This window comes from Quercus robur, chromosome 2, assembly GCF_932294415.1.
Source record: "Quercus robur chromosome 2, dhQueRobu3.1, whole genome shotgun sequence".
Taxonomy (NCBI): domain Eukaryota; kingdom Viridiplantae; phylum Streptophyta; class Magnoliopsida; order Fagales; family Fagaceae; genus Quercus; species Quercus robur.
In genome coordinates this window covers 17,241,806-17,251,878 of record NC_065535.1, presented here as the reverse complement: position 1 = coordinate 17,251,878, position 10,073 = coordinate 17,241,806, and the positions used below count along the sequence as shown (strand labels likewise).

Genomic DNA, 10,073 nt, shown 5'->3' with positions numbered 1-10,073 from the left:
CCTCTTCTCATGCCATTTCCCTTCCTTGCAGTACCTGATGGAGACTCTTGACGGGATTCTATATTGAGCTTTAAAGCTCTCTATATTCTCCGCAGAGTCTGCTAGGTAAGCAAACCTACCCATTCCTAAGAGAGGATTGAAGGAACTAAAAGGGTACTAGGAAGATAAAGATAAAGAGAAAATAGAAGGGCCGAGAAGGGAAAAAGACACGAAGAAAAGAAAAGTAGATGAAAAGATAAATGGAAAGGTTTATAAAAGACTTAACGCAAAGAAGAGAAGTATTCTCGAACAGGCTCTTGAAATTTATGAAAGCACGAGTAGATTGAATAAGTGTGCAAGATCAGTGTGTGAGTGCTAAAATGAGGTGAATGAAGTGTTTGGGTAGTATATATATCAAAGAAAGGGTGAGAAGCGGGAAAATTCTCGCTTGAGTTCCAATAAAATCCTTAGCTATTGGATCCACATCGCGCCGTAGAACGTGGGGAACATAGAGCTGCAAGAATTTAATAAAGGCACGTCTCGGATGCCAAAGTGTCAGGAGTGTGCATTGTGCAGTTAAAAAGATACCTGCGCAAACAGGGGTGATGTGTGGCAAGGTACGAGGTCACTATAGTGACATCGAAATCCTCCTTTCTTCCTGAGGAACCAGAGAGGAAAATTTCGAAGGACTACTGTAGGGGTGTTAGGCCCAGTAATATATATATCTATGTATATATTGGGCCGGAGGCCCAATCCGAGAATATGAAATAGTCCGAGGACGGGTGAACATTATCAGGGGAGTTCGTGTTAAAGTGAAGAGGTTAGTTTTGACCATAAGGGTCCATGAGGGATGTTCGAGGATGAATACCTTCTTAGCTAGTCAGAGCCGAGGTCCGAAGGGGTGGTCTACCATCCAGGGCAGCGTTCCAAGAGATTCTATTGATACGGATAAGCATCACAGAAGCGCAGGATAGAGGGAAGTCCTAAAATATCTAAAGAGAAAATTGCTACTACCGCATTAAATGCTCTGCACCTAACCAACTAGCCGTATTAATGTGGAGGTGATACCTAAATAGTAATTTTCAGCCTTACAGCAACTTCCAGTGACTTCAGGAAGGGGCTGATGGAACAAGGATCAACACCAGCAATCTACCCTACACGTGGAGGGTAAAGAGGAAAGAAGAAATATAGTATAAAATAGAAAGAAGGCCCTGAGAAAGGGGAATTGAGAAATTGAGAGGAAAACATTGTAGTCATCAAGAATTGAACTTGTAATCAAACTTGAGAAGAAATATATAAGAACCGATCTCCTTGAATTGTACCGAGGACGGTTTTCTTTAGATCAAACAAATTTATCTTCATTTTCTTGTCATTTGGACCCACTTTACTTGTTGTCTGACTCATTACAGCCCACTTTACTTGTGTCCTTACATAAAGAAATTAGAAGTTACCACCATTTTAGTCTTAATCGATGATGGTAAATTTTGGACCCCATACTTAAAAAATTATCCTTAGTTATAAATTGTAATATTCATTTCAAACTCTAAATTTGAACAAGCACAAGCAGCCTCTTGAACTAGAGTTCGTTGTAAAGTTTCTCAACTGGTACAATTGATTTAATTTTCATTATACTTAATCTCAAATTTTACATGTTCATCATATGAGCACATGATAATGAGTTTTTGTGAATATGTGGAAATTAAAAATTAAATATGAAGGAAATTAGAAATCTTGGAAATATAAGTAATTATTTAGTTTACGGGTAATTGTTTAATTTTAAAGTTTAAAGTGGAACTGTAAATAATCTCATAGGTTATGGTGAAAAAGTGTTACTCCTATTTGAGACCTAGGACAATAATTTTAAATAGGCCATTTTTTTATTGAAATATTATTTATTTAATTTTTATTTACAAAATTACTAATTACGTTTTTAAATTCAAGCCTATATAACATCTACTTTTTATTCATTTATTTATTTAAATGAGTTTTGATAATTGGTTAGTTAGGGGTGGAGGATTTAAACTTTGGATGTCTTCGTTTGGAAATATCAAGAAATGTTAGTTGAGTTACAAGACTCTTAAGGGGTGTTTGGTTCGTCGTGATGTTACATTACACCATAATATTATATTATTGTAATCTTTCGTTAATGTAATCTCAAAATAAGAATACAACATTACATTGTTTAGGAAGGTGATGAGATTAAGGTAATATGATATATTTTATAATTTTAAATTATGATAATGTTAGAAAAAATAAAATAAACCAAAAATTTTAATGTTACATTATCATAATGTGCATCACATCAAGGACACATTACAACGAACCAAACACTCTCTTAATAAAGTTGTAAAATGTGTTTTAATTTACGTTGAATAAAGTTATACATAATGAAGGAAAGTTGAAATCTAATTTTCAAATTTGTTTTTGGTATTAGAGATTAAATGACTAATATTGACAATTTAATTTACTGTATGGGAGAGAAACTTATAAAAAAACTTAAATCTTAAGTTGTTATGGGAAATTGATAATTAATGATAATTCAATACACTCCCTAAATTTTATTTTTGTTAAACAATTTAGAATTTCAAATGAGTTGGATTTCTATTATCTCACAATCTTGGGAATCTTGAGGGGTCTTCTTAAAGTGAAAGAGTTCATCTTAAAAAAAAATGTTAATTAAAATATTTTGGACCTATTTTCTATTTGGAGCCCAAGGCAATGGCCTAAGTGGCCTTGCTGAAGGACCGCCCTAGTCTTGCTTCAACTTAACCAATATTTTTTTCTTTTTAAGTAGATACTTTAGCTAATATCATAGCATCCGAGGATGCAAAAAAAAAAAAAAAAAAATTTACACTCTAAAAATTTATTTTATCTATTTTACCATCTCATTTTACAATTCACCCAATATCCCAATTTCTATACTTACATACAACTTAGTTTCTCTCTCTTCACTTTCATCTCTCTTTCCTTTCTACCTTTTTGTATCTCTCTCCAACAAACCCACACAACCACCGAACCACCAAAACTCAACCACAAACATCAATTTCGTCACCATGAAAATTACCAAACAAAAACTGTCACCACCAACCACCTAGTTGCCACCATTGAAAATTCTTACCACCACCGAAACACCCATTGCTCACCAAATCTGACCCAAACACCAATTAAATTCGACCCAAACTTTGACCAATCACCACCAAAATCTGTGGCCATCTTTGTAAATCCACAGTGAATCCATCCCCATCTCCACCACGGCAACCCCCCACCACCACCACCACCATGAACTTGCAAATGCATCGATACCCATAATAAAAAATCAAACCAAAACCAAAACCCAATCTGAGAGAGAGAATGGAGTGAGAGAAAGAGAGAGGCCGCTGTTCCTAGCCACACACCACCATGCTGTTGACGTAGATCCTCAGTCAACGCTGTCGACTCCAATTCCCAGTCCACGCCACGACTTCGATCCCCACTCCACATCATTCACACTAATCCTTACCCCACAACCCATATTCCACCAAGACCCACGACCACTCCACCATCGCGCCATAACCATTGAACCAACTCACAACCCAACAAAAACCCATGCCACAAAACCCACAATCCACCTAACCCACAACCCACCCTCATGCCACCACTGCCACGACCATGCCACCATGGCGCCGCCACCATCAAGAAAGAGACTGGCAGTAAGCGAGAAGAGAGAGCCCTCGTGTTGGCAGCACATGCAAGGCAAAATGAAACAAATCCCCCTTTTGAATTGTTTCTTCCATTGCCTTTCTTCTCTTGACTTGATCATACAAGAAGCCCATTTCTTACACGCTTCTCTTCTTTTGATCTATTTCCTTTATCATTCGTTTCTCTCTCTTGGTCCGATGGACATATCGTGTAGGTATTGTGAACTTTCCCTCTCCACCTCTTAACCACTCTTTCTCCTCCTTCTCTCTCTTTAAGTTTTGTTTTGGTTTTTCACTTGAAACAGTTTTGCTTTTCCTCACTAAAAGCACACCGTTTTGGCTACAAATAAGACAATACTTGACTAAACCGAAGTACTATAGAAAAACTTTTCACATACTCATTTGCTCTTTTTATATATAGATATACTACCACGACCGTGCCACCATGGAGCCACCACCATCAAGAGAGAGATTGGCAGTAAGCGAGAAGAGAGAGCCCTGGTGTTGGCAACACGTGCAAGGCAAAATGAAACAAATCCCCCTTTTGAATTGTTTCTTTCACTATACCTTTCTTCTCTTGACTTGATCATACAAGAAGCCCATTTCTTACCATTTTGGCTTTTCCTCACTAAAAACACACCATTTTGGCTACAAATCAATACTTGACTAAACCAAAGTACTGTAAATAAACTATTCACATACTTATTCACTCGTTATATATATAGATATACTAGCCAATACTAGTATATTGTTCTAAAACTACCTTTATATATATACTCAAAAGTCAAAAGTGAAATTTTATTCATTTAGATCATCATCATTTAAAGTATTAACATCATCTCAATCCAAAACAAATTAATCAAAGTTCTCAATATTCTTAGCATTAGCATCAAAACAAAATAACATAAAATTTGAATGGTTCATTACATACTAAGAAACCAAATAAAAGAAATTTACAAAAACTAAACAACAATATCACACATCATCAATTTGAAAATAAGGATTTAAGTCAAGGTAGTTCACTCGACATTCTAAAAAAAAAAAAGGTTGCTCACTCGTGCCATTCCACGGTGGACATGGGGAAAATCCGAAAATGTCACCTACTAAATAATTTGTTGAAAATGTCACAAATTATAAATATCAACCAAAGCGTTAAGCAATTTAGCATTTGACCGAAATAACTCAAATAGCAAATTTCAAAACTCTTACCTACCTCTACTAAAAATGAAATGATAATTTTGGATTAGATTAAGGGAACGTTCCTACTGCATGAAAATTAAATGAATTGATGCATTAGATTTCGAGAAAAATAAAAATTATATGTTTTTGAGATTGAAATAGAAAACATGAGAAATAAAAGTTAAATTATTGGTGAGAGAAAAGTGGGTGGATTGAGGCAGTAATGACAACAAGGTGGAGAAGCTTGGAGTGGAGAAGCAAATTGGAAGGAATTGTCAATTTTGTCTCACTCTGGATGTTATGGGAGGGTGAGATAAAAAAATAAAATAAAAAATGCCCTCCTTAGTATTAGAAAAATTTTAAATAGGGAAATAAATATATTGGATTAGAATTTATTTACAGACTTGACTTGAGTCTAATACTAGTAACACGTGTACACTTTTACCCTTTATTTACTAACTAAAACCTTATACTCCAATTAGTATGCCTGAAATGGACTAGTAGGAAAAATGTTAGTTTTAGATCCTATATTAACCAAGTTTTTAAGTCCAAGTAGTTATTGAGTCAAATTATAAATGGTTCTTTGGTTAATGCAATCAATCATTTACTTTGTACAAACAATAAAGACAGTGAAATAATCAACACAACAATATGATCTGAGATTTTTGATTTGAGGAAAATTTACCATGTATTGCTGTTGTTATTCTTAAGGATGCATTGTAACTTCTTTGCTATCATTTTAATGAAAATTACTATCCCATTTCTCCACCCAAAAAATAAAAGTGTTGCATGATTTTCCATATTTTTAATGTATCACTTTAAACCTCATACTTTCATAAATTTACTAAACAAAATCCCACTCATGGTCTCAACATTAAAAAGTAAGTTTCACTATTTATTATAAATTATTTTAAATAATCTATTATTATATTTTGTTTTTAGTAAAACTAGCTTGCAAAATATGAATTTATCATATAACTTAAAATATTTATTATTATTTAATTTTTAATTCAGTTTTAGTTACACTTTTAATATTTATTTAATTTTACATAAAAGTCTTGATTAAGATAAATCTAGTGTATATAAAAATATGAACTCGAACTAGTGGTAATGACAAATTTGAACATACGAGATTTTTCCATTAAACAGGCACACACTCCACTAAAGGCAAAGCCTTGTGTTATTGAAGAGCCCAAATATTTTTTTATTTTATTTTATTTTGGTCCAGCATATACAGATCCGAGCGGGCTCAAACCTTAAATATTAAGAGCCCAGGAGAAGGAGAAGAAAGCTAAAATCGTTGTCCGAGCGTGTCCCGTACGACGTCGTTATCGACATACTGAGTCGGCTGCCAGTGAAATCCTTAATCAGATTCAGGTGCGTTTCTAAATCTTGGTACTCTGTCATCACAGACCCCTTTTTTTATTAACAAACACTTCAACCTCAACCTCAACCTCAACCTCAACCTCAACAAAGCCAAATCATTATCCAATAGCAATGGTTATCTGCAATATACGGATTACGACGATGATACTGGTTCATGTTGGAAAGAACTGCGTACGGTTGTTTGCAATAGCGACCGAGATTTCTAGGTTGAAAATCCCCTTTTATCGTGTCAACGTGATTAGCTTATGCAATGGCATTTTCTGCCTTGAATGTTATGACAACCGCCATGTTAACACAATATTATATTTGTGGAACCCGAGCATCAGAAAGTTTAAGATGCTCTCTGTTCCCTACAATAATTACCACTATGCTTATAGTTTCACTCTTGGACTTGCTTAGCATTCCAAAAACAATGACTACAAGATTCTCAGAATTGTGTCTTACGTAGAGGTTTTTGGAGTAAAACTGCCTCCGGCTGAGGCCGAGGTTTACACATTGAGTACGGATTCTTGGGGAAGGTCTGTAATATCGTTCGAGTCTGACTCTGAACCCAATGTTGGGTCTATTTTTCAGACACATGCAGAAGTTTGTTTATTTTTTAATGGGGCTCTGCACTGTGTAGCATCTACTCAGGAGTGTAATTTCATTTTGTCTTTCAATGTCAACGATGAGACATTCCAAAAGATATTATTGCCTTACTTAGATGAGTTTTCTCCTGAGTTTTACCACTTTGATCAGCTTGTAGTGTTCAAGGGATCATTGGCTATGATTGTTTTTGTTGAAAGTGAATTTGGACTTATTGATAGATACCAATTGTGGGTGATGAGTGAGTATGGTGTGGTTGAGTCTTGGACAAAAATAATTGTACAAGTGGCTGGGGTTGATAACTTCTTTGGCTGCACTGATTGTGGCGAACTTCTATTTGACATCGGCGCAGAGGTCATTTCATATGACCCTGAAAGTCTGAACAAGAACAAACTTGGAATTTTTATTGGACTTGACACTGGGTTGGGTTGCACAACTGATCTTTTGGAGAGCTTGGTTTTACTTGATCAGGTAAAAATGTCATCTAAATTGAAGATTAGTTTGTATCAAATATTATTCCGTTGAATTATCTAGCAAAATGACAATCTATGCGAAGTTTATGTTACAAGTATTTTGTGGCATGGCATCATATTTGCACTTGGATGCTCTTATTATGTTGCCTTTTTCCCTATTCTAATATATTGATGCAGACGTATCAATTTACTAAACAAAAATGAATCCCCTTGGAGATTGTGGCTATTATATGCCAATTGATTTTTGTGTCTAGCACATTGTGCACCTCCTCAAAGATGACAATGTCATGGTGCAGTAGAGGTGCTTTGCCAACATAATATTATTTCATTTGTATGTCTTAGTGACAACTTGAACTAGTTGGTGAGCTTCGTCTCTTAGGCTTGGTTCAAAGAAAAATGGGAATGAACTTCTGCAATCTGTACCGGATGCATAAAGCTGATTTATTGGTCCTAAGCAATAAGTCAAATTGTATATTTCAATATCCTAATAGCAGGATTTTGATTTTTGCTCACATATATATTTTCCTATTCATTTTTTATACTTGTTAAATTGCTGGAAAATGTTAGGATTTGCTGTAAATCATGAAATTATTGAAATAAAGTATCTTGCATGAGATAAGCCAACTTGGGTAGTGAGATAGTCGATAAGTGGGATCGATTAATGACATAGACAACATATATGCTTGAATCCTTTTTAATTTTGTATATGGCAGAAGTACATGTCAAATTTTTGCCTTGAATACTACCATTTCTCAGTGCATATGTACTTTTTCATGCTTTTGACATTATTAGGTCTATTAATCTTATAAATTATATGATTTACACAAGTTGTAGTATGTAGTCATTTGCTAATATTGTAGACGTTAAAGTTTCAAAATGCTAAAAGTACTACCAATTTTGCTACAACAAGTTTGCAAATGGAGGAGGCAATTAATGTGATTGGTGGCACAATGTCATAAAAAATAAATTTCTTGAATTTATTTATTTATTATTATTTTTCTGTTTTGTATTTCAAAACTTGACACATCTATAGCATTATGCTGATGCCTATTATTTATTTAACTTAAGACTACTGTCTTAGTGTTGTCATGCACATTATTTGACATGACAATGTCATTGTCAAGTGCTTACTGCTTATCAAGAATAATATTATTTCGTTGTTGTCCTAGAGACAAACATGTTAATCAGCAAGATTAGTTTAAGCTCTTAGCCATTGGCCACCAAAAGAAAGAATGAATCTTTGATATATAATAGGCATCAGCATAATAGGCATCAGCATAATAGGCATCAGAATGAATTTTTTGCAACAGTTGAAATTGTCTCTGATATTCATCGCTTCCTATAATTTTGACCCTGGGCTGGGGAAAAATGAAAAGAAAAGTGTAAATAGCATTGACCTATGCTCTATAACCTTATTCGCTAAACATTATCAGTTCTCAATTTCTAAGTCATGGGTTTTCAGGAGTGTGTGTGGAAGAGCAAGATACATAAGAATTGTAGTGTATCTCTCTTCAACTCATTTATCATGTTTTAATGCTTTTTGTCTCTCTTGTAGCATAATGAAGCTGAGATTGAAGTCATTGAACCTGATAGTCCTTTGAGTCTCAAGGAAAATCCTAGAGAAACAAACCCCTCACTGGATGCTTGCCCCTTTCGTTTGAAATACCCATCTTTACCTTCATGGGAAGTGCAGGTGACGAATGACTCTGGTGAAGTTGAAAGCATGATTATTCCACGCTCAAAGCATGTTCCTTACATGCCATTGACAGGAGGCAAGGTAAATCTCTTATGACATGTATGTCTTTCTCTTGGTTTTTCATTTTTTTGCTAACCCACTTTTTTTATTCCTTTGTAGATTGAAGTAGATTTTGTTGAGTGCCATTACCTTATTGAATCCATGAAGAACTGGATTTGGTCTAGTTCTCAATCATCTTTTGACCGTCAAAACAAACTTTCTCATGAAATTGAACTCTTGGTATGTATACTTTCTGTCATGTTGTTTCTGCTTGAGTCTTGACTAATCCATGTCCAATTTTCTTGCAGCGGAACAAGGTGGAAAGTCAAGCAAGTAACATAAGGACTCTAGAGAGATGTCTTTGTAGTTTAGGACCTCGTGAGGTTGGAAGATCAAGTGATCCCGTTACTGATGCAGCCGGTGTTATAACTCCTCCGGCTGATGAAGAAGATCCCATGAAAACTACAATGCAATCTAAAGAGGATTTCTCTCAACATATGAAGTGTCTTGCTCTTCAAGATCCTTCTCACTACCAGCTTTGTGAGAGTACAACTATGGCCGCGTCCAGATCCAAATCCAAATCCGGACATCTTTCTTCTAGTCAACAGATTACCTTCAATGATTACGACAAGGAAGAGAAGAAGTACATAGAACCTTTGGTACAACGTCAGGGAAAGAGAGGTCGTCTGTGAGCACCTGCAGCAGAGCTTCTTTCTTTTTTCCTTTTGATTAGTACAATTCTTATAACATGTAGGTAACTTTTGGGAACCATGTAAATGGAAAACAATACTTTAGGTGAATGACATTAGCTTAATGCCCTGGTAAAGAAGGATTTCTTTTGCACTTGATTTTTGAGGTGCTTCTTGATTTTTCTCTTTCATTAACTTTTCAATCTTAATTTTTTTTTTAAAATTGTTGCCTTGATTTTCATGATGGTTGATGATTAGGTCATTGGGATTCAGTTTGTTGGAAAATAGGTAAAAGAGGCTAAGCCTAAACCATAGGGCAGAGTGCCAATCAGGATACGGAGTATTTTTCTTTTTGCTCACATATTTGGGA

General features: G+C 35.0%; 1 protein-coding gene across 1 annotated transcript; it reads left to right on the top strand.

Annotated features, from left to right (window-relative positions):
* The first annotated feature begins 6,099 nt into the window (after positions 1-6,099).
* LOC126712698 (uncharacterized) lies at positions 6,100-9,862 on the top strand. Its single transcript, XM_050412143.1, has 4 exons — positions 6,100-7,277; positions 8,835-9,056; positions 9,135-9,254; positions 9,323-9,862. Exons 1-4 carry the CDS (start codon positions 6,987-6,989, stop codon positions 9,704-9,706), a joined length of 1,017 nt encoding a protein of 338 aa, XP_050268100.1. The 5' UTR covers positions 6,100-6,986; the 3' UTR covers positions 9,707-9,862.
* The last annotated feature ends 211 nt before the right edge of the window (positions 9,863-10,073 follow it).